The sequence below is a fragment of the Dermacentor andersoni genome, chromosome 10 (genome assembly GCF_023375885.2).
Source record: "Dermacentor andersoni chromosome 10, qqDerAnde1_hic_scaffold, whole genome shotgun sequence".
Taxonomy (NCBI): domain Eukaryota; kingdom Metazoa; phylum Arthropoda; class Arachnida; order Ixodida; family Ixodidae; genus Dermacentor; species Dermacentor andersoni.
The window spans coordinates 127573104-127597805 of NC_092823.1; the positions used below are offsets into that span (position 1 = coordinate 127573104).

The 24702-nt window shown below is 45.4% G+C and overlaps 1 protein-coding gene across 1 annotated transcript; it reads right to left on the minus strand.

The window, feature by feature from the left end:
• Nucleotides 1–255: 255 nt before the first annotated feature.
• LOC126543687 (uncharacterized) lies at nt 256–7289 on the minus strand. Its single transcript, XM_050190794.2, has 4 exons — nt 5648–7289; nt 4345–4413; nt 2847–2936; nt 256–318 (listed from the first exon to the last, which is right to left on the minus strand). Exons 1-4 carry the CDS (start codon nt 6749–6751, stop codon nt 256–258), a joined length of 1326 nt encoding a protein of 441 aa, XP_050046751.2. The 5' UTR covers nt 6752–7289.
• Nucleotides 7290–24702: the final 17413 nt, after the last annotated feature.

Sequence of the window (24702 nt, forward strand, 5' to 3'; positions counted from 1 at the left end):
CACGTCTTGTGCTGAGCGATAACATTGTAACCATTGTTAACCAGTGAAGCACGGTCACCGGGAAAAGATAAACAATGTAAGCGTGTGAACATTTTGCCTGAGGAAACTCAATAAGTGTGCGTAGGCAGTTTATTGAGAGGCGCATGGTGTGCTGACTAACTACAAGGTCTTCTTTTAAGAAGCCGCACCATGTTTGTTGTTTCTGAGAGAGACTACTCTTCAGGGTGCAGTGGATGTGCCGTTTTCGTTGGCGTGTTAGGTGAAATGTTGCCCTGTCTGAGTTAAGATGACCGTGTAGGTGATGACGGCGCCCATCATCTGAAAAAGTTCGAAAGAAAGGAAGAGGGAGAGAGAAAGATAGATAGATAGATAGATAAATAGAGAGAGAGAGGGAGAGAGAGAGAGAGAAGGTTTTACAAACATGAACTAACGGCACGAGAAAACCGATGGTTGGGCAACTACGATTACGTGCATTGTGGTTTAACAGCACGACATACTGCAGGACACAGGACAGCGGTCGTCTTGTGTAATCCATTGATCAGCGTCTGTCGCGCTGTTTAGACTCAAAGAACGGCGCAAGGACGTTCGGCACGGTGGATGGTAAAAAAAAGCTTTGTCGGCTATTTTCGCAGTTCACAAATGTGGCAGGGCCTTGAACAACTGTTGATGATGTTTTGTAAATATTAGGTGTTTGAAAAGGCGGCAGCGCTAGAAAGGAAGGCACGGACGGAGACAGGACAAGGACGAGCGCTGATCTTCCAACAACATGATTCTAACAGTAGCTACCTTCTGCCTACGCACAGCGTAGGCAGAAGGTAGTTGTGATGCCTTACATTCACAAGCTATCGCAGTCTGAAAAAGGTGGCCTAGCGTTACGATGTGCAAGTCGTGTTCTCTGCCCCCTACAAGCTGTCAAAGCTTTGCAGGCTAACTGGCTCGGAGGCAACTCAGCAGCGTTCTTGTGGCACAAATCACAGGCGGTCTTTTGTTGAACGCGCAGAGAGAGAGAGAGAGAGAGATAAAAAAAGAGAGAGAGAAAGAGAGAGAGAGAGAGAGAGAGAGAGAGAGAGAGAGAGAGAGAGAGAGAGAGAGAGAGAGAGAGAGAGAGAGAGAGAGAGAGAGAGAGAGAGAGAATCAATTTTTATTGAGCCCTTAGTAAAGGTTAGTGCGCGCTGGCACCAGACGTGGTGGAACCTTCTTCTCAGGTCCCATATGCGTCCAGCAGTTCTGTCCCCTAGCCGCCAGCGCGAGCTGGGTCGGTAGGTCGGGGCTGGACAACAAGGTCTCTCATCGTTCGGGGGGGTTGGGGCTGGGGAGGGTAGGGGTCTATGAAATTCCTTTAAGGCGCAGAAAAGAGCACGTTGGCCAAACTGGGAGATGTATTAATTAAGGGAGCACGCAAACAACGTAAAACATGCGCGAGAAGCAAAAGATTTTGAAGGTTTGCTGGCAATTCATTGTCTGACTTGCAAGGACAGTTCGCCCAACCTTCAAAACGCTTCCGTTATCAAGAGGATTAAAACGCGTCTGATACGGGAAGTCGCAGAATCTGAACCGATCTTTATACTTGGGGAGGCATGTATCAGCATGGCCTCCATTACCCTGGCCAGCAAAGAGCTGGCATACTTACGCATACGCAGATGATAACCGCTGGCTCGGACAGCACATATATTTTAGTGAACCTTTCACAATAATGTTGTTAGAAGTTGTGCCGTCCTGTCTCCGTCCGTCTCTTTCTTTTTAGCGCTGCTGCCTTTTCAAATATGTACCAACACGTCCAATATGACACATTAAATAGTAGTTTTTATGTAAATATTTGTGCACAACAAAACTTTCTTTGTCGTAGCCTGTTTGCAAGCGCATTAAAGTTTGCAGAATACTGGAGACGCCGACAGCAGCGGAAGCTCTCGTAACGTTACTTGTAGTGCGTACATACGTGACTTACTCGAGAGGACACACTAACGGAGCAAACCCGTGGCAGAGAACTTAAAAGGAGACAGCTGGCTCTTGTCCGCTTTAGTGTGGCCAAAGAACCCACAGGGACACCGAACCATCACTGTACGTTTAATCATTGACTTGATCAGCAAATGCAATTTCAGCTTCAAGGTGGCGCCCAATTCGCACTGCAATCTTCATGCCTCCCCCCTCACTTTGATTGTGTCGCTTGAGGCTTGCTGTGGCATTCACAGAGACCAACTGATTTTGCATTAGGATCGGTGACACATCTTCATGCGACAGTTCTGGTTGTGAGATGTATCGAGCATCTCCTCGTCATCTGTCTCTGCTACACAGACCAGTGCCTTCTACTGCACACCACGTCATAGCACCTACGGAGGCATTCTGTAAGAGTCTACCTAGTGTACATGTCCATTATTTCGTCTGTTGTTGAAGTTCTGATTGGCTGCGCTGGGTTGCGCATCCGCGACAGCGAGGCGCCACAGCCAATCAGCACTTCAGCAGCAGACGAAATGGACATGCCCACTAGGTGGACACTCACAAAATACTTCCCCTGGACTTGAGATCACTTACGGATGACAAACGTACTTGGATCGCGGCCACATGAGCCGCAAGACCAGAAAATGATACCTGCATTACTGTGGTTGCTGAAGTCGACATGCCTCAGTGAGCGACTATAGCTTTTATGGGCATCTCCGTGCGAAGCGAAACCCTCAGTGTTTTGTCTTTGTTTGTCGCAATCCCTTAACCATCTTCTCCTAATGTAGATGCTAGCAAACCGGTCGGGGGCCTGGTAGACCTTAAGTTTCTTTTTTTTAAATGTCTCTCTCTCTCTCTCTCCCATCCCTCTTTTCAAAAGCGCCGCACTGATTCAAAGTGCTTTGGCTTACCGAAATTATGAGAGGTTTACCAAGCCGAAAGAAGGCCGCGCCACTGAGGCACATCTCGTCCGGATCGATGCTGTCTTGCAAGAAAAGTACCTGCGAGAAGCATACGCATACTATGTTCCAAACGTTTCCAGGACCACGTCCTGGAAACTCTGCTCGAGCATTTTGCTCGAGCAGAGTTCCCGCATATCACCATCTGACTGCGCTGCACTCGGCAGAGATGGGGTGTGGGTGGCGTAAAGGTAGGGAACACAGGGTGAAATCTAATTTTATATTGAGGCGATAATGGTATTTGAACATCGGTGGTTCCAGAACATGAACCACAGATCTTAAGGACCGGTAATATACGCAGGTAGAAAGTAAATCAAGCCACAAGGCCATTTTAAAGGAGATGTTGATAAGATACATCCATCGACCCCATGGTTTTGATACGTAGTGCCTATTCTGGACACTGAAATTCTGCTATATTGTCAAAATCTGCAAAGGCCGCATTTCGGACCAATATTAGAGGCCCAGAGGGCTGTTACGACCTCTTTAGTTGGCTCAAAGTGCATGCATTACAATATTGAACATTGTGGTGGAATTTCCCAATGTCCAGAACAGCACCCCCGGGCGTGTAGAGGAGTGTCCTGGATACATGGCTGCTTCTCGAAAAAGGGACTACTTTGAGGCCTGCTAGTTAGAAAACACGAATCACCCCTTTTCCTTGGCTGTATCTTAGGAACTTGGAAAACTGATATCAGGCATCAGCCCCGGCAGCTTCGTAAATTTCCGACAGTTATAAGCGGACTTCGCGTAATCGGTTATGCGCTGCAAGAATAACATGCACTCACCTGCACTCCACGTCTAAAAATTAAAACTACAGGGTTTCACGTCCCAAAGCAACCGACGGGTTCTGTCAGACGTCGTAGTGCAGGGGCTCCGTAATAATTGCAACCACGTGTAGGTTCTGTAACGTGCGCGTAAATCAAAGCACACGAGCGTTCTCGCAGTCGGCCACCACCGGAATGTGACTTCCGCGGTTACGAATCAAACTCGCGATGCCGGGCTCAGCAGCAGAGCGCAAGCGGCACTGCACCTCCTCGGTGGCGGCACTCCACGTTTCCCTCCTCTCGCAACGGTACAATGCGAGACCCATCAAGTCATCGTTCGGGCATTTCTACGTTGAGTCACGCTGAGCGCAATGTTCCGGTGGCGATGTTTATAGTCGCTTTGTTGGCTACTTTGCTGATACGTGCCCTAGATTGCCTATAGCGTTGATAACGCGTTAGAGGCGATACCGTGGCTACGTACATCTGTTCTCAATTCGGGTTCTGGAAACTCTGCTAGTCTCTACAGCCTGAAATCAGCCCAGCGCCAGCAACAGCAGCATTGCCACAGGCCAGTATATGTGAGAAATGAGATTGAGCCTTTGGTTGAGATGTTGACGACAGATGATACAGTACGTCGCACTGAATAAGAAGGCTTGACTTGCAGCAGGTTTAGTATGCAGAAGTCTCACCTGCTTGCTGTACGAATCATCGGCTTCTAGCATGGCCGCAGCCTTGGCAGATTCCTTTAAGTCGTTAGCCTAGAATGAATGAAGGAATTATTAATTCACATATTTATAAGTTCCGATTTTATATACAACTTGAGCATTTCATCTGAGTCTTTAGCATGACTGCTAGTCACGGGCTTATGCTACGCTTACACAAGTACTAACTCGAGGGTATGTTCCGATTTTATATACAACTTGAGCATTTCATCTGAGTCTTTAGCATGACTGCTAGTCACGGGCTTATGCTACGCTTACACAAGTACTAACTCGAGGGTATGTTCCGATTTTATATACAACTTGAGCATTTCATCTGAGTCTTTAGCACGACTGCTAGTCACGGGCTTATGCTACGCTTACACAAGTACTAACTCGAGGGTATCGAAATTCTTTAGTACAGAATATAAGTTAGATGCAGATAAAAATCAACATGAAATTGAATAACATAACAGTGCACGTTGCGAAATAAGAGTGTCGTTCCGTGATGTAGAACACTGCATATTCTTTCAGGCCTACTTGCATGGATGGTGTGAAAGACAATGAACACACTAGAAGGCCTCTTTTCTAGAAATTCGCTGCCAATATTGGCTCGTAAAATAAACTCAAAATAATCGAACATTAGAGCTTGTAGCAGCATTTGCTAAACATGTCATGCCAGTCCGGAATACTGAATAACAGAGATCTCTTTGAAACGGGCATAATTTTGTGACTTTTATGACGGAGGAATATCTCCAGTATGAATTTTTCGTCAGATTTATGCTTGAAGAGAATTAAAGGGCTACATTCAGCTGTTCGGCGATCGTAATTGTATTATGGCAATTTTAGATGAGAATGGCATATTATTCAAATAAGACAATCCGAAAACCTGTGCAATGTATTGTATGAACTATCTATTAAAAAGCTGACGAGTTTCACAATATACATATGCCCAGCGTTTCCACATGATTACGTGGATCGCGTTTTATGTTCAATTTCACATGATCATGGGCGCTGCGGGTCACGTGGGTTCTCGTTTTTATTAAAGCAGAAATATTTGCTGTACACCCCCTTAATACCTTAAAGACCCCTTGATATGAGTATTAGATAAAGAATGCACCGAAACACTTCAATGGTAATGTTAGCCTGCAACTGAAAATACATGATAATGTTTAACAAATCGAAGCATTCCGGATGGTTAATTTTCACCATACGGAGAAAACATCACCGGAAGTACACTTGGAATATCACGGGCTTAAGCGTTGCCGGGGATCGCGGCGAATGAACAACTCACTTCGTCACGCAAGGACTGGCTGATGAAGGCGAGCTCGTAGAACCTCGTCGCGCTGTGTATCGCCTGGAGGGACATCAGGAGCGCGGCAACGCCGTGGCCACCCGTATTGATGAGTTGATGCAGAGCGGAGCATTTCGCGAGCAGCGAGGTCACCGCACTGAAGGCGAGTGCCACGCCCCAGATGTCGTTGATGGATGTCTTAAGCTCTCTTATACGGGTCAAGTTGACGCGTACCGATTCCACCATCCACGAGGGTGACGGTCTGGGACCGGTCGTCGCCGCCTCGACGACAGTCCCGGAAGAGGCGGTGGCGTCCTCGTGGCGGCTCTCCTCGAAGACTGCCCTCTGGTCGCGTGCGTACAGTGCGAGGACCTCGCAGGTGGAACTCAGCGTGAGGTACACGATCCACTCGTAGAACATGCTCACCGCCAGCGACGCCACGCCAACGGCCTTGCTGAACGCGCTCCACTGAGCTCGAGTTCCTCGAGGCCCGTAATACGCCGCTAATATGGTGCCGTACGCCGTGACGACAGCCGTAAGACTGACGGTCCTGATTAGCCTGATGTGATAGCGTGGCCTCCGGGATCCGCGCGATGCCGGGGACGGAAATTTCGCGGACTTCTCATACCTTGCGCAGTTGCGGAAGAACTCCAGCAGACGCCTGGTGCCGAGCGTCATGGAGGCGATGTTGATGAAGACGTTCGTCACCACGGACATCTTTAGAAATGCCACGACGGACTGGACGAACTCGCCGGCCATGATAGCGTAGACGGCTGCTGCTATATACTCGCTTTCTATATAGACCATCGACGAAAACCACGCCAGAGAATAGAGAGTGTAAGATGTCCACCACGTTACACGGGCCCTCGGGTAGGCATCTTCGGTGAGGCCCTGTATGAAGAAGCAACCGAAGAAGCGCAACAAGCGGCGGTACGGCTTGAAGTTTCTTATCATGAAACAGTCAGTTGCTTCCTTCAGGTGCGGCGCCACTTGTCGGTGAGAAGTGGAGAGGCTGAAACGGTTCTGGACCGTCGTGCCACAGCAACCTGCAATGTCATCCGTGTGTTTAGACAAAAGGCAAAGCTCGAAAGACTTTATTAGCATATTTCATACCCTGGTCCACAGACGTAAAGGACAGTGTTAAGCAAATTAGTTATTCGAAAGTGCGTCAAATAATGAAGTTTTATGAGATGAAACATTGGCATTCACTTGAACACAGTGCGGTTCTACCAAGAGATATATCGAACGGGCTCCTCGAAAAGAAAGCTTCGCAGTTGAGAAAAAAAAAAAAAACAGAATGCGGAAATAAAAAAAATTATTTGCAGAAACATGCTAGCTTAAGGTGCGTGTTAGTTTTCCTTCTCATAAACAGTTCTACACACAAAGAGCTAAGTTCGCAGTCAGCAGCTCCCTCCAATTGTAATTTCACCGAACAGACTTTTCTCACCGTAAAATATGTTACACCAGCAAGAAAACAAAGCTACGTTAACTTCAAAGTTAGAGGCGGATCTGTATACCTCTGCTGTATGTTGCTTAGTGAGGGACGAGGATATAAAAATGCAGCCTTCAGTAAACGTTGCCGTGCTAATAATGTGCACCGACGCCGATCTTTACCAAGCCCAGCTCGTCAACGGCATCGCAAGTGCTTAGCATCGAAATGGTGATGGTGTTTACGTCTATCTCACAGTTGAGGAATACTGTTTACAAGAACATCAACGAGTCACTTGACTCAATAAACTGCAGTTAGCACGTTCTAGAAGAATCGGTTTAACGTGTACTGAACTACGCTGAGGTGGTTGCTTTTCACTGAGACGTTGCGGCGCAGATCCGGGAGTCGTTGCTCATAAACTGACATTGCCAGCACAACGCGAAGAGGGGGCAAGACATTATAAGATGTATCGAGAATGTCTGATCGGTGAAATCGATGGCTCAAGTAAGTTCAGATCTCAGGGTAATATCCCTGAACAGAGATCACCCAACCCAATTCCAGAATTCTTGTTCGTACTATACGAACATCCATATATTCCTCATTGCGGGGAGTCAAGGCACACTGACTTTGGTTTCGAGCAGAGGAGGTGGTTTCGAGCAGAGGAGGTGGTGTTGCACCTTTCGCTGAGTGCATGCACTTTTAAGTAATATTGGAAGAACTTCAGCCTAATATACTTTTGGCTTAGTGTGTTTGACATTGCTACTAGAGTGCTCAATTGAGAAACGGACTGATGAAAAATGTAGATAGACGTGCATGAAGCGCGTCATCGAGATCCGTTATATATTTTAATGACACGGTCTCAATCGAGAACTTGCCACCTTCGAGTGGCACCGGCTGCTTTTCTTCACCTGATAGAAATAAGAAAATCACAAAGAGCTCCGATGAAACACAGAATGCATTGAAAGAGCAAGGACAGATACAAAGTTTCGTACACGTGTACGGGAACTCACCAACGATAGTACAGGAACACGCAAAGACATATACAAACGTATAAACATGCAGTTCCGTAAGTAAAAGAAAACTAACTGGTATTGTCTGAGAACACGCACGCAAGTTTACAGTATCGCAGACCGGGAGCAATGCAAGTACACGTTTACACTACGTGCTACGTAAATACCAAGATGTAAGAAACGTAATGGTAATGTAATGGTAAATACCATTAATGTAAGAAACGCAAACGTGTACGAGGGACAAATAATCAGTATTGAAACTTTAGCCGTGCCTTCTATGTGTGTCCGTCTCAAGAGTAGCACGAATCCTACTGGAGAACCTCGTTTTCTTTAACCACCCGTATTGTGGGTTTCTGTAAAATAATTCGTGAAGTGTTGCTCAGTGCTTTAAAATGGCATTTGACATGATGGCAATGACTTATGATAAATGAGACAAATGACAATGTGACAAATGAGACAAATGACAATGACATGACAAAGGCCGGAAACGGCAACGTACGTGGTAGTACTCACTTTTCAGCAGCACTGCTATTCGACCGTAGAAGTGCTCCATAGGTTAGATTTTCTGCCGGCGTTTTCTGACGTCGGTCCGTGATGCAGACCAGTGGACTCTAGGTGGCGGTAAAATCGGCGACAATGCGCCCCATAACTACAGGAACTGCCTAATAGTCACGTGTGCGCTGGTATATTCTGAATATTTGAGGTCTCGGCTGCAGCGACCTCACGAACGTTGCCGGTAACCTTATGCTTGGCTGATACCTACCTGTAGCGTCGTCCAGCCAATGGCGACATTGCGAGCCACGCACGTGATCGCATCGTGCCAGCACGATGGAGACGGGAAAGAAAAAGTGCCAGTGAGCGAGTCAATTTCCCTCACACATTGTCTTCTCGTACTGCTCGAGGCTTGAGATTTTAACGACAAAGAGTAAGTCCACCGACCACATAACGACATAAGTCTACCGAAATTTCCCAGTGCAAGACCTGAACGCAAGCGCTCGTCATGACGCTTGCAGGAAGGTCTCTTGGGTCTCTTGGATGCATATAAATTTCGCAGCCATCCAAACTATCAATTTACAGTCACTACTAAATTTGAGCGTAGTAATCGGTAACGTACTGGTCCCGACACCCGAGTCCATAGGTTTCGGTACACAGGAGTGTTGTCTGCAGAGTTCATAAACGCATAGAATGGGAAGCCCAAAATTAAACTGTTGCAGACGATATAAGCGCACCAATAGGCGCCAAATCATGTTCCGCAAAGCCTATAAACAGGAACTATTTTAGGAGTGCGGTTGTTTCTTGCTATGCGCTTATGTATTAAGCATTCGTTATTATATATATATATATATATATATATATATATATATACGAAAAAGAGAAAACCAACACACACATACATATATATATATATATATATATATATATATATATATATATATATATATACATACATATATATGTGTTGGTTTTCTGTTTTTCGTTATTTAGATTATTTGCATTAATACTACTACGTCGTTCGTATGCTGCGTGTTGGGGCGTAAGCCTCACAGAATGTTTTAACAGGGCATTTTGGTTATATTGCTGGGTCCCGAGAGCTGTATTCTTTTTCTATTTGAATACACTTAAGAATAATAAGCATATCAAGAAAACTTCGAAAAGACTCAACCAGAAGAAGCTCCCCCTGTTAATTTATACTTACACGGATGAAAGGTGACGTTGGCGCAGGCTTAATTGCTCCTTTTCCAATAAACAAAAATACAGTACGACGTAGTTAGGCGCGATTCCTTCGCCTTTCTTCAACAGAATGTTATGACTATCAGTGCTTTGTGTGGCCGTGACTATGGAAACGGTGGCACGCTGCAGATGACAGCGGCTTTTTTTTTTCTAATTTGACTGTGCTTATGACTTGTGACCTGCTCGAACGTGCACAAAGCACTCGCGCTCAACGTGAGGGAAGAGCGGTGAGCAGACCTCCCGTTTGGCATCCCCAGTTGCTTGAGCGTGAAAGGTGTGTCTGCCGATCTAAGACGTCACTAGAAAAGAGAAATCAGAGGCATCGTCTGTCGTCGATCCGTGCGCGAAGCGACAATCGCGTGACTCCACGGTGGAGAAGAGGATCATCATTTATTCACAGATATCTCTCGCTCGCGAGACCTCGATTTGAACACATCGCTAGAAAAGAAGAAATAAACATGTAAACTGCAAACAATCCATAAATGTCACGCTATAATAGAACCGTAGTTTTTGAATGTGTCCCAGAATTATAGTCTGAATGCCTTTAGGAGCACTTTAGAAAAAATAAACGTAGGGCATTAACGTCAAGAGCTAACCAAGAGTGATTGAGAAATATGGCGCTATAGCTCACAAAAGTTCTTTTTTTTTCTCGAAGCTGGTGCCTATCTCTATAACAGGCAAAAGTGATCACTGCGCCTACCAAGCAACAAGAGCGATAAAATTGGACAAAATTTTGAACAAAGATTTTGGTGCATTGCAAGCTTGAAAATTTGGCCCAAACTTATGCCACACGTGCGTCAATACACTTAGAAATACTATATTCTTTTTAGTTTACAAGAAAGTTGTTGCAGTGAGCCTAACACACTTTGCGCCTCTAATAATGTAACTTTGTAATCAGTTTACATTTACGATTTTCACAGCCGTCGAACGCACATAGCTCACAACTGTAATCACCGAAGTGCGGAGCATGTAGCCTTAAAGCTCAGTTTGAATATCAGGTTAATTATCCTGCTTTCGACCACCCTGCATACTTACGCAACAAATCGCATCCGTGCTTAATCTATCTGCGCCGTTTCTTATCTCTTTGTGTTTTAACTTTGCTCCTTGCTGGTGTGTCATCACATCCAGTACTTATTCTACTTATTGATTACCTGGGTCCTGCCTAAATAAGCTACTGACCATGCCAGGAATGTATCCCACCCCCGCAAAAAAGAAAGCGCCGTCGCGGTCTGCTCGGTGCACATCACGGGTTATGTCAACGGCTGTTAAATTCGTTGCTTTAGCTAGTGTCCAAATATTCATGTTTACTGCAAGCACTGCCCTTTCAATTTCCGGTTCCGCCTTTCCACCACTGGCACCTTGCACACTACTCCTATCGTGTGGGAATGGCCGAGAGCCCGGTGTGCGACTCCTGCGGGTGCGAGGAAACCATCGAGCACCCATTGTGTACCTGCCTTCGCTACGATGTACAACGCCTCTCTCTGCGGGCAACCTTAAACCGACTGGATTCAAGACCGTTCTCCGAGTTAAAGATACTCGGGCCGTGGCCACACCCGACACTGGCACGAAAGGCGATTTGTGCACTAGTACAATACTTGAAGTGCACCGAAGGGATCCTTTATAGTGTCCCTGTGAATCCTCCCACACTCACTCAGTGCTTACACTCTCCATTCTTTCCTCTTTGTATTCCCCTTTCACCCACCCCCAGTGTGGGGTAGCAAACCGGGTGATCTTCTGATTGACCTCCCTGGCTTTGCTGTCCTTGCTTTCTTCACTCTCTCTCTCTCTCTTGCCCACTGCGATCACGCGTCCGCGGGAACTTGCCTGATCTTTCCTGACAGCTTTTGCTGTTCACGTCGCGATCCCTGCACCCCGTCCATGATGCAGGCCAATTACTCCCCTCAATAACATCACTACGTTCCGTTCCTGCACTGTGTTCCACACGTGTTCCTTGGCTTTCATCATCACTGCCCCGATCGGTTTTCCCTGAACCACGCTAATCTGGACTCTCTAGTCTGCACCTACTCTATCCCTTATAACCGGTTCCACGCTACGCATCTTCGCATGCCCAACAGAGGCAACTCGGTGCCGTTTCTCTCTTTCGCCCTCGGAATCTGTGCTCGAAGCCTCGATGCTCACAACTTCAACCCCTAATAATTTGCTATTGCTATCAATGCTTCACTTCGCAGGTGATGCTGCCACTTTTTTATTAGGATATTTGTTAACCTCATACTGCATTTTTATTCACTTGGCATTCGTTGTCTTATACACAAGCAGACGGCCAGTTATCTAAGCTCCGCAATACATTACCTTCGCAACTTCCTTTAATCCTGTTTATATAAAGTTGAATGCGAAATACACCTGTTTCCTGTGTAATTCAAAGCACCGTATTCCTGTCTCATGACGTTACTGGCACTATAATTTGTTCCATCACTGCTTGAACGTTGCTTGCTTGTCAAACTTTTTTGTTATCCTATCGCACAAGCTACAGTTGCTGGGAAAGAATAAAAAAAAATATTAAGCTGTGCTCTTAGATTACGTTCTTCCTGCGGGTTGAGGCTTGTGAAGGACGAATTTATGCACAAACCAAAAACGGTTGACGATGTGGCCTCAATACTGCTTTACCAGTTTCCCGTGACGTCATAAATTTTGACGTTTGGTCAGGGCTTGTTAAATAGTTATTATAAAAAAAAGACAATTGGAGATTGTACTGCGTTCCTCAGCACCATGGCCAGAGATGCATGGGGAAATTTGGTATGTTCTAAATGAAAAGTCACAGTAGTGACGCAAATGAAGTATATTTATGTCGTCATACAGACACGATCGAAGTGGGGTGGGTAATTAGAAACGGGTGGGTAATTAAGAAACGGAACTTGGCCCAATATTTTGGGCGCTAATAATAAACTCTCTTGAAGTGGGGAAGGGTCAGAGAAATGCTAATAGATTTTTTAAAGAATACCTTAAGAACAAAATTAGGATGTCTCATTAGAGTTCCCCTAACAGTACTTTAAAATGACGCAATGAACTCACCGGGGTAGCTTAATGGCTATAGCATTGCACCGCTGAGCTCGAGGTCACGGATTCGACTCTCCGACCACGGCGGTCACATTTGGACGGGCGTGAAATGCAAAAAAAAGCGCTCGTGTACTTCGGCATAGGTGGTAAAATACCCCATGTGTACAAGATTATTCCGATGCCCCCCCCCCCCCCCCCCCGCTCCCCTACGGCGTGCTTCGCAATCGTATCGAGGTTCTGGCACGTAAAACGCCAGAGCTATTTTTAAAAGTTATCGCAGAATGCAAAAGTGCAATGGCACTGAGCAAAATGTGGTTACTGCAATGTGCGCACCTAGCACACAGCTGGCGTGAAGTGACAACCACCTGTTTCGTTCACAGAGGTAAAAAGCCAAATGTATCATGTAGGACTACGGTGCCGATAAAAACCGAAAGCGCTACAACCACGTGGCTACACTTTCCAATGAACCCCCCCCTCTCTTTCCACACACACACTCTCGTTTATCTTTTTCTTGAAGTCAACGTACCAAACAAGGTCGTCCTGAGAGGGTGACGGCAACTCCTCTTCACATACAGTAAGAAGTAAAGAAAGGAAAAAAAGAAAACAACCATTCTATGAAATACGAAGAAACGTCGAAAGTGTTGAAAATCAAGTAGAGATGGAATTAGGGATATGAGACGAATGTCCCGACGATTATGTCCAAGAGGTAGCAAGGAGTCTGAGATATACAGGAACATATATGAGAAAGAAAAGGCGAGAACATTTAGGCTGCGCTATGCATCATACAAAGTCCCGAAGAGATAAAGAGGTCCAGCTGCTTATAATGTCATTCGCAATGTACAGATAAATGGTGAATTTATTCATTTATTTTGGATAAGCTTTACAGAAATAACTGTACTGAGTTTCTGCAGAATGAGAAGTTACTCGGGATTCCAGAAATGTATCGTAACAATTTCCTGTTTCAGAATACCTGTCCTATGCTGGCGTGTTTTTGTAAAGCAAAGACAGCAGCAGGGCTGAGCAAAGATACCTTGCAAATATATCATGATACGATACAAGATACTCGGGCAACAAGTATTTGAGATACAGACACAAGATACTACTGCAATTATTGTATCCAGTATGATACTGACGATTTGTACCTTAAGATACCTCGGAACATTCGCAAATTTCTTATTATAGATATATATATGATGTACCAGCAAACGCGTATGCATAAAAATGTTTGCTTGGAAATTTATTAACCCCCTTTCCTCAAGCAATTAATATCTTGTGAGGAGCAGTAGAAGGCTGCCTTGCGCAGCTCGAGGCCCGACCTTCAGGAGGCCATCCTGGAGTGGGCTGAAAGGGTAGAGGAGGCCTACTTCAAGTAGTTCCTCCCCCCCACCCTCTATTCCGTTGCCCCTTTCCCTTTAATGAGGGATAAATAAAGTTTTTCATCGTCATCAACTCCGATCAACATCGTTTGATTTGAATGAAATGTCTGTTAGTATTTCATAAGTTTTGTTTTTCTTGCTCAAAGTACATTTTAATTACGAAACAACGTGTGAAAGCCACAAGACGCAAGGCGACCCCATTCTTACATTCTTCAGACTTCGTAACAAAGCACCACTCAATAGAAACTTTGATAAGGACACTATAGAGGCATCAGAATTTGCGCGAAAGACGCCGCACGCATTGGCGTACGCAGCACAGTACGGTGGCTACGAGCAAGTGTCGTGGCAGCGACGCAACTGAAGACAGAAAAAAAGAAGAAAAAGCCAAGTAAACAGAAGGTCGGCTGCGCGCAGACGTTCGCGCGCTTGTTTTTGCTGAGACGGCGCGAGCGCCACCACGTGACTCTATTCCACCAATAGGGACGCGCAGACCCCATCGCCTACCCTGGCTGGAGGGTTCTAGCGGAAAGATAAAGAATGTCGAAGAATGTCGAAGACTTCAGTTTTATTCAGGTGGCTTAGTTGCAGCAGTATCGGCTTGAGAAGCGGAGTTGAGCGAATATTTATGTATTGGGCCGAGATGGCAAACGAGAGATCTGTTGGGAACGGGGAGAATAATAATAACACAGGGATCGTGCTTAGGTTACGCTCATGTCTGTCGTGGAGTGTTACATTGACGCAGTCTATGACAGGATAGAGGCCTCTATTACGTTGATAACGCTGAGTATAGCCAGAAACGCAAACCATCAGACTTATTTTTGAACGTGTGAAGTGAATGAAGGCGTCAAGCATGATTTACCCGAAAGCATCACGGCTCCCAAGCTTCGTGAGTTCGCCGCCCAAAAGGCTGGGAAGACGCTGCAGGAGATTGATGTTCAAGCATCAGTGAAGACAAGAATGAAGCACTCCGAATTTCAAGAACACATCATGACGCCGCTAGTGCAGCTGACGGCGAGAACTCCACCGAGCAAGACCGACTTTTCAATGGACTCGTGTCTGCTAGAAATGCTTTGCCTGCAGCAGCAACACGCCGAGCGACAGCAGCAACTCATGGAAAATCTTCTGCTATTCAAGCCCTACAATGACAAAACAAGCAGATGGTAAAGCCCGACTTCTTTGATGGAGAGATCAAGCCCAGAGACTTGGATCCAGTTCTAGGAACAGGCGTGTGAGGAGAACTCCTGGGACGAACCCTGCGATCGCATCAGGAACATCCGTTGGTTTCTCAGCGGACTTCCCAAGAAGTGGTATGACACCCATTACGCTGGACATATGACGGATACATGGAAGTAGTGGAGAACGAGCTTTTTGGCAGCTTTTGCCGAAAACCCGGTTGAAAGGTGGGACCGAGCGATTTTTTTAAATATCGCGCAGGACAGCTCCTAGAATATTTTTACGAGAAAAGGAGGCTTCTTCACATGGCAAATGCAGAACTACCAGAGTCCGCAGTAGTGCCACTGATTCTTCATGGCTTACCCAAGCAACTTCAGAGGCAGGTACAAGTAAAGTGGCCTAAAACTAGCGAAGAACTGCTGGGATGTTTCAGAAACATCTGCATCGATTTTACACCATAAAATATGCGTCGGACAGATCAGACTTTCGAAAGGGCTCCATGGAGGTCTCGCGAGCTCGAAAATCCTCACTGCCGAAATCGAGTCGTCTACTTAATGTCTCCTAACAACAATGACGCAGAACAAGTAGCCTCTTATTAAGAGCAAGTGCAACGAAAAACTAATAAAAGAGAGTGTCCAGCCCCAACTGTCGACAAAAATTGAAGAATATTTCTAACCTCCTATAGCCCTGTCTATATTAAACTCAATGTCAATGGAGACGATGTTGATGGATTGGTTGATAGTGGTGCATCTGTATCTGTTATAAATGAGGCTCTTGTTAATAGTGACGAAATATTTAGAGGAAGGCCGGCGCAGGTACAGAGCATTGATGGGACGAGACAAATATATGATTAATGGGCGAAAGCAAACGTCTCTTATCAAGGCCGGAGGGCTAATATCGACGCCCTCGTCGTGCAGGGATGTGACTATAAATTCTTACTTTCGAGACCATATATGAAGACACTGAAGACACACCTTTATTGGAATGATGAAGTAACTGTGGCGCAAAAGACGTACGCGTCCTTGAACGTCGCGGACCGCCTTGTTAAGTGTGAAAAAGATGTTCGTGAAAGAGTCCCCTGAACTTATCTGTCAAGGCAACTATCCACCGGCTACAACAAAATTTACACTTTTCCCTTTAAGCTGACAGATGTTACGCCGGTCAGAAAAAGCCGTACAGTATGTCACGTGAAAAGAAACTTTGGTTGAAAAATGAGATCGAAAATATATTAGATGCGGAAATAATACGGCCATCGGCGTCGACGTTAGCCTCGCCTATTACTCTGGCTCCGAAAGAAGACGTATCTCTGCAACTGTGTGCGGATTACCGGATCTTGAATAGCCAAAAGGACATTTTTCCTTTTCCAATGCCAAAGATTGACGATATACTTGAAGAAACCGGAGGCTGCAAAATATTTTCCCGTGTAGGCCTTTGCAAATGATTTTGACAGATTCTGCTTGAACATTAATATAAAATGTACACGGCCTTTGTCACTCCATTTGACGTGTACGAATATTATCATTTTCATTTTGGATGGGAAAACAGTGCAGCATGGTTCCAAAAGACGGTGAATAGTGTTCTCAAGCTATCTCTCGGATTATTCTGTAATGTGCATGTAGATGACATTATAATCTAATGCGAGGTTGAAACATCACACGCTGAACACTTGACATCTGTTTTGATGACATTAAGTGACGCCTAACTTAAAGTGAATTTAAGAAAAGATAAATTTTTAAACACGAAATTACATTTCTTGGTCGCATTTTGGACGGATTCACAAAGAGCATAAAACAAGAGTCCGTGTAACGTGTACAATAGATATGAAAAAGCCAGACAGTGTGCACGCAGTCAGACTTTTTCTAGGCCTCGCAGGACATTTTAGAAACATACATAAAGGATTTTGCAGCACGAGCTAAACCGTTGAACGACCTACTCCGTAAAAACACAGATTTCATTCGGACTGAAGAATGTGATAAGGCGTACAGAGATTCGGTATTACCTATATCATCAGACCCGGTCCTGACAATACCGGACTTCACTGTTCCATTTGAACTTTCAACGGATGTACGAACTACGGCGTAGGCGGTGTACTGTACGAACGAAGAGGCACAAGTGGTAGCGAAAGAGGAAGACAAGTGGTTGGATATTACTCTTATACTTTCACAAAATCGGAACAATACTACAGCACAACTGAAAAGGAGGCATTGGCTGTTATGCTAGCGATTAGGTATTTGCGATCGTACCTAGAAGGCATGAAATTCAAACTGTTCACTGACCACCAGGTGCTTACTCATATGCTGAATGGCTCTCAACCGAAAGGGCGGGTTTCTCGCTGAATCGCTGAAACTCAGCAGTTTGATTTTGAGGTGGCACACAGGAGCGGACAAGATTTGTCAGACGCTGATGCACTTTCTCGACTTCCCATTCTTAGTAACTGTAGAAGTTAGGAAAGCGTGAACTCACTTAAAATATGGGAAGGCACAGAACAGATGATGTATTTAGACGGAAAGTTTCACGTAACGGATAGATGGACGAATGGATAACACTTTATTGAACGTCCGGAAAGGTTTAACGCGACCCGGGCTTAGGTCTCCCACGGGGGAGCGTCAAGACCCTGCCTCAACGGCGCCTCACGGGCTTGCTGGACTGCTCACGTCTGGATGTCGAGGTCTGAGCTGCACAGAGCGGCGGCCCCCCTCGACGACAGGGTCTCCGGAGCAACTGCCATCCTTCCTATAACTACATTGCACTTCCACAACATGTGTTTGAGTGTTGCTGGTCCTCCCTGGCACAATTTGCACGTGTCGTCCTGATGCTTATCTGGGAAGATACGTTTCCACGTAACACACTGAAAACAAAAGTTCTCGACCTCCATCACGACATTCCAGAGTCAGGTGGGTATGGCGGCTTCTTGCGAACGTACTAAAAAATAAGGAGATTTTCATGGCCAAGCATGAAGAAATATATTAGCGATTACATTAGCTCTTGTCAACAATGTCAACTAAACAAAGTACAATATAAGCAGATGAGAGACAGCATGATTTTTCCACCTCATTCAAAGGTGCCATTTGAAACCGTACATGCTGCTTTCGCTCAATTAAAGAAAAGAAGCGTAGTAAAGAAAATGCAGTTCTTTTTTAGTGTGCATTGATGAATGCTCAAGGATGCTAGCTGATAAGCCAGGGAAGAAGATGCTGATACTGTCATATGTCTCTTGAATAGAGACATGTTTAAAGGATTGAAATGTGCTGTATCCGTCAATGGCGCTGCATTCAAGAGCCAAACATTTGCAAGGTGGGCAAAAGACGGAAACATTACCCTGAAGTTCACAGCACCATACCATCCATCAGCTAATGAACTAGCAGAAAGAGTTATCAGACATATAAAACAATATATAAGTATGTACCCAGGATTCCCAGGAGGGTGGAAGTGTTTGCTAAAAGCATCTGTCTCGCACCACAATAGATCTCATACGAACGCTCTGGGATGCAGTTCTCAATATGCCACTTTTCGAGAGCCTGCATATTTGCCTGTGGACGACATACTTGGCATAACAGAGAATTTTCACTTGAAGGAAACTAAGAAAAGTTCAGAAAGGCAAAGGAAGCACAGAAAAGCAATGAAGGGAACATTTGACAAATGTCATAACACAAATTTTTCCGCAATTGCATTAGGCGATATGGTTCTGGTGCGGAAAGGATATGGTGGTCCTAACACAAAACTTGTAGATAAGTTTAAAGTGGTAAAACTAGCTACAAAAGACGGAGTACCCAATACCGTAGGCTACACGACGGAAAACGGTACTAGAGAAGTAGAAGCCATTGACAACGTCAAATCTTATTTGCACTGGATGAATAAAACAAAGCCCGGGAAAGTGTAGTGGACCGAGATGACAAAGGACAGATCTGGTCGGAACGGGGAGAAGATGTTAGTTAATTCGGGTTTATTGACGCAAAAGGGACGCCAGCCACAAGATATTAAGATATCAAATGTAAAAGCAGCGAAAGCTGCGTTACTTTATAGTCCGTGCAAAAAACCAGTTTCATCTAAAAAGTTCAACAAGTCAGTGAAAGGCACTAGCGGATCATCTCCCAGTATTGAGGCGGGGTGTAAAGGTATGTTAAGTTATAGACATTCTGTAAAAGCTTCCGTCTCTGTATTTCAGTATGTGGACATGTCATAATGCGCATTATTGTAAGTAGTTCATGGCACTTCTCGCAAGTTGGCGGGTTTTCGTCTCGAAGTAGAAAATTGTGTCAGGTGTGTATGCCCAATTCAAAGTCTACATAGCGCCACCTCATAGAAGCGTTGCTGGTGACTGCACTACTTCCACTGGTCAAGCAGGGGTTTTGTTTCGTGTAACTTACTTATGCAAGAGTCCCATTCTAGTTGCCACTTTGATGCCAGGGACTCACGAATCCCTCGTATACTGTCTTTGTATGGAAGTGTTTGTTGTGTGGGTTACGCCTTTTCTCCATCCTCTGCTGTTTCATTCCCTGGTATCCCAATATGACTTTGGACCCATCAGAATCGTATGGCCCTTCCGTATTTATTATATGCCACCATGTTTAGGATATTGCCAAGCAGAAAAAGAAAACCGCGAGACAGTGTTGTTTGTGTAGAAACGCGTCACGTATTTCATGTTCTGGTCGGACGAGGTGGTCAGTGGTGGAGCAGCCCTTTTCGTACCCGCACTGGTGCATGTCTATTGGCTTCTTGATTCAAGGATGAATATGAGTCTTATGTTTATGATGCTCTCATAGAATTTGGATAGATAACTTGTTAGTGCAATGGGTATGTAGCTGCTCCGGGATGTTGTGGGTTTACGAGATTTTTGAAAAGGCACTAATACTGCATTTTTCCAAACTGTAGGCGTTACCCCAGACTCTCATTTCTTGTTGAAAAATTTAAGTGCCTCTACCGATGCTTGAGATAGATGTGCCATCGTTGTGTAGTGGACACGGTCAAGACCTATTACAGCTTTTTTTTTTACCGGCAGAAAGAACTCTGTTCACTTCATGTATTGTGAGGGGGTTAATGTACAGTTCAACAGAAGTCCCAGTGGTGGGCAATCCCTGCTTCTCCGCCGACTCTTTATATTTTAGGAATGTATTTGAACAGTTTGCTGAGCTTGAGAGATCCTAAAATTGTTCGCCTAATGTGTTGGCCTGTTCCTGTAGTGTTGTTTGTGTCGCTGGACACGTAACTTGTGTAAATTTTTGTGAACTGAAGATACGTATTTTTGTTACAATGATTTCTCCACCTTTCTTGAAATAAATTGCTCTTTGACTTTGGCCTGTGTGAAAATAAAAGGTTGCTATAGGTCGGGTATCTCCGTAGGAGTCCCCAGGCCTCATTTTGTTCTTATTTAGCTTCAGTATAGTCGTTTGTCCACCAGGAATTTGGTTTCTGCGCACAATACCGGATGACTGGAGTATTGCCTTTTCCCCCACTGAGGCTGCGACCTCAGTGAATGTTTTGTCAAGTTCATGAACGCCTAGTACTGGCGAAACGACAACTTCCAGTTTCGCATTCTCCACCAAATTGGCTAGTCAGCGAACTGCAATTTCCACCGGCGTGGCCTAGTGACTAATGTTGGTGGGGATGATACGAGTTTGATGATTGCGGGTAAGTGACCATGACCATATGACATGTCGAGGGCTTCCCATTTAAAATAATTAAAAAGAGATGGCGAGCAAAAAGCTAAATCCAAACAGCTAAAAGGGCGGGAAGTCGGTGAAAAGTAGGTCGGTGCACCTAAATTTAAAAGGTAGACATCATTGGGCAGAATAAAATCTTCAACGAGTTGCCCTCTTTGGCCGGTTTTGACACTGCCCCAAAGAGTACAGGGAGCATTAAAATCTCCTACCAAAACAAACGGCTCCGATAATTGATCTGCTACATTTTCTATGTGTTTATTAGAGAACTAGGTGTGGGGTGGTATATCTGGTTTGTGAGACGGAATGGTGACGGCTTCGGTCTCGAAAGATGTATTCAACTGAACATTTCGGGTAGTAGTGCCACCCTGCACGGCTATAGGCTGTTTAACATGGCGCGATTTTGAGACAGCGACACAGCGAATTCCCTCGCTCAGCGACCGCCGCGACGTCGTGGGCTCTCCGCGACTGGATTCCAACAAGTTGGTCGCGCCGCCGCTCAGTCGCAGAGGTCGGCGCGATGTGAGAGGGGCAATGGGTGACGAAACAGAGCGCCGTCAAAATAGGCACTTTCCTGTTTTACCGAGCGTTGGTAGCCCTGTGGAGTAATGTCATGCGCCGGTTTTATGTTTTAATATGGCGAACCCACCAGCGCCTGCGCCTTAGGAGCTTCATAAACATCTTTTTTCTTCTGCTTACACAATTCGTTTAAAAGGAGAACCTGCAAGCTATCCAGGTCGGGAGAAGGACGCCTCTTCAACATACGGCACGTACACACTTGATCGCCACCGTCGTCAATCTCTTCATCGCTACAAAATGTGCCAGCTGCTTATACGTGCACACTCAATAGTAGCTTGTTCTTCTGAAAAAGCAAATACTCATACAGGAAAGAAGTTGTGGCTTCCATAGTCACAATGAAACTAGAGTGTACTAAACGGAACCACTCCACCGGTGCCTCACAAGCCGCATGCTCATACTTGCGGTGTTGTGCAGCGTCTCACTCACCGCATCTACAAGCTGTCGTAAAGCCTCAACACATTTAAACGTTAAAAAAATGGTGTACTTATTCTGTTATCGAATAATAATAGAAAAATTCGAATGTTTGACTAGTTTCCATGTTGTTTTTATTTAAAGATGCAGGCATGGACACTTCGTAAGCAGGGGGTTAAGCTTGCGCATCGCTGCGACGGAAATCGCACTGCCCCAAACGCATGTGAAAGCTGTCAGCGAAAATCGCTTTGCAAATTTTTTTTTTTGGACCGAGATTCGTTTCCTGGAGACACACACACTTCAACTGGCGAAAAATGATGATGTCTTTGATGTCACCTATATTTTGTATCAGACCTCTGCAATTACAGTGTACAATGAAAGCCATGGTTGTAAAATGAGAACTGTACTGATGTGTGTGAACTTAATTAAAAATTAAAGGTGACATGCGTGGGGGAAGAATACTCGTTTGATGAACGGTAACTATTCAGGTTACTTGCCCCTTTTTCGGCGCAGTTACAAGGAGCTTGGCCTTCTTAGAGTACTCAAAAGAACGCTGTTCCTTTGGCGTCTGTGACACTGACACCGGGGTTTTGGCGTCAACCTCCATTGCCTTCTCTGAGGCGCTGGATGAACGAGAGCCAGGCGCCGAGATACGCGTCTCGGGCCTTTGCGTTTGGTTTAGTCTTGGGACCTGTGGAACAGCTGTCTACAGGGCCGTCTTGATTGATGGTTTAGCAGCACTAGCTGATGCTACCGAGGGGGCGGATGGAGTTGCTACGGGACCACTGACTGACTCCTGTAGACTCCTGAGACCGATGTGGGTGCTGCCCCCTGCCAGGTCACATTGACATAGCTTATTTGAGGTAAGAGTGAAAGCCTCTTTCTAGCTTCGAAAGATGAACTCTTATCTTTTAGTGTGAGGGCAGTCACCTCCTTCTCCTTCTTCCAACAGGGACATGATCGTGAATATACTGGGTGACCTCCTTTGTAGTTTACACAACGTGAGGGAGCGTTACAGTTTTCAGATGGGTGGTCGTTGGCACTGCATTTCGCGCATTTTTCTTTACCTCTACATGATTGTGATGCGTGGCTGAACCTTTGGCGCTTGGAGCACCGCCTTGGGTTCGGTATGCATGGTCTGACATTGATCATTAGATATCTTGCGTCGAGAAAGGTGGGGAGAACGCTAGTACCAAATGCAAGAATCGCATGTTTGATGGGGAGTTGTTTATCGTTTCTTGGGATTGTAATTCTTTGAGCTTTGATCACATTTTGTTCTTGGAACACCTCAACGAGTTTCTCTTCACTCAAGCTGAGAAAATCTTGCTCTGAGATAATGCCCCTGCAGGTGTTTACGGCTCTATGGGGAGAAGTCGTGAATTTGATTTCACCAATACTGGCGAGTTCAGACAGCTTTTGCACTTATTCTTTGTTTCTGATTCACATTATTGGGTCTCCGCTGGTCATTTTAGAGACTTCGTATTCGTTACCAATTTTTTCTACGAGGCATTTAGCCACCAAGAAAGGGGATAGCTGATGCATACTTGTTGTTCTTCACTATGCAAAACGTGGTATCGTGGGAAGTTGTCTAGGTCGGTTCGGAGGGTAGATTGAAAAGGTGCATCGGTGCGACCTCTTTTCAAAGGCCGATGTGGAAGTCGACGGAATGATTCTGCCATAACATGGCTTCGAAATTCGGCGGCGGTGGTAGCCGCCAGCCACCGAGCCCAACAAGGGTACGCTACACTATCCAAGAAACCTGCAGATGCCAGCTATGCACCGCCACTATAACCTAATGTATATACCCAAGATTGGATATATTACACATGGTTAACTTTTACCGCCAGGAAATTCGGAAGTAAGAAGAAGTGAAAAGAAGATAGGAAAGATGAAAAGGCGAGAGAGAAAGACGACGATTGGAGACAAGGGCAGGAAAAGACGATTGCAGCTTTCCTCCAGATGGGTCAGTCTGGAGGTGCCGTCTACATGGAGCAGAGGCCAAAGATGTGTGTTGCTTTCGCCAGGGTGCCTTAAAGGTCCGAACACCCGGCATCGGTTCAACCCCTACGATCTCCCTTTCCCGAGACACGGCTGAGCCGGGCACAGCTACACGCGGGAGGGTCCAACCCTCATATGCTCGGGTAAGTGGTGTCGCAACGCACCAAACGCCTGCTGATGCAGATGCCCCTACGGAGGGGGGGGGGGGGGGGGCGGATAATAATAATAAAGAGATCGTGCTTTGGTTCTTTGCACATTTTTCGTGGAATGTTACAAATTATAGTTTCGCACGGTGGTTTTGCGATAGCCACTGTCTTGTGTCTTAAGATATAGGATGCGTTTTTTCATGTATCGAAAATACAAATGCTGCTAAACGTCTTTCCAGACGTGTGATGATACAGATACCAGATACCCAAAGAGTATCTATTAGTATCTAAGATACACGTACCTTCGACGCCGCCCAGCACTGGACAGCAGTCAATCCATCAAATTCAGCTACGCAACAATGCATTTACGCATAGAGCGAGTTGTTTAAGTTTAGTTAGGTAGTCTATGGTTACTCATGCCTCCAACTACCGCCTGCTGCTGTATTTAATCCAGTCGAAGAAGCAAGCTTGCCCTGACTATATCAAGAGATATTATAAAATATACGTTAGACATAACGAAAGCACAAAGT

What these genes read in the sequence shown, in the direction of transcription:
- LOC126543687 (XM_050190794.2), bottom strand. Translation starts at nt 6,751, where the DNA reads ATGCTAATAAAGTCTTTCGAGCTTTGCCTTTTGTCTAAACACACGGAT. An exon ending in GCCAGTCCTTGCGTGACGAA is followed by an intron (nt 4,414 to 5,647) that starts GTGAGTTGTTCA and finishes CATTCATTCTAG; the next exon opens with GCTAACGACTTAAAGGAATC. An exon ending in ATGATTCGTACAGCAAGCAG is followed by an intron (nt 2,937 to 4,344) that starts GTGAGACTTCTG and finishes TGCTTCTCGCAG; the next exon opens with GTACTTTTCTTGCAAGACAG.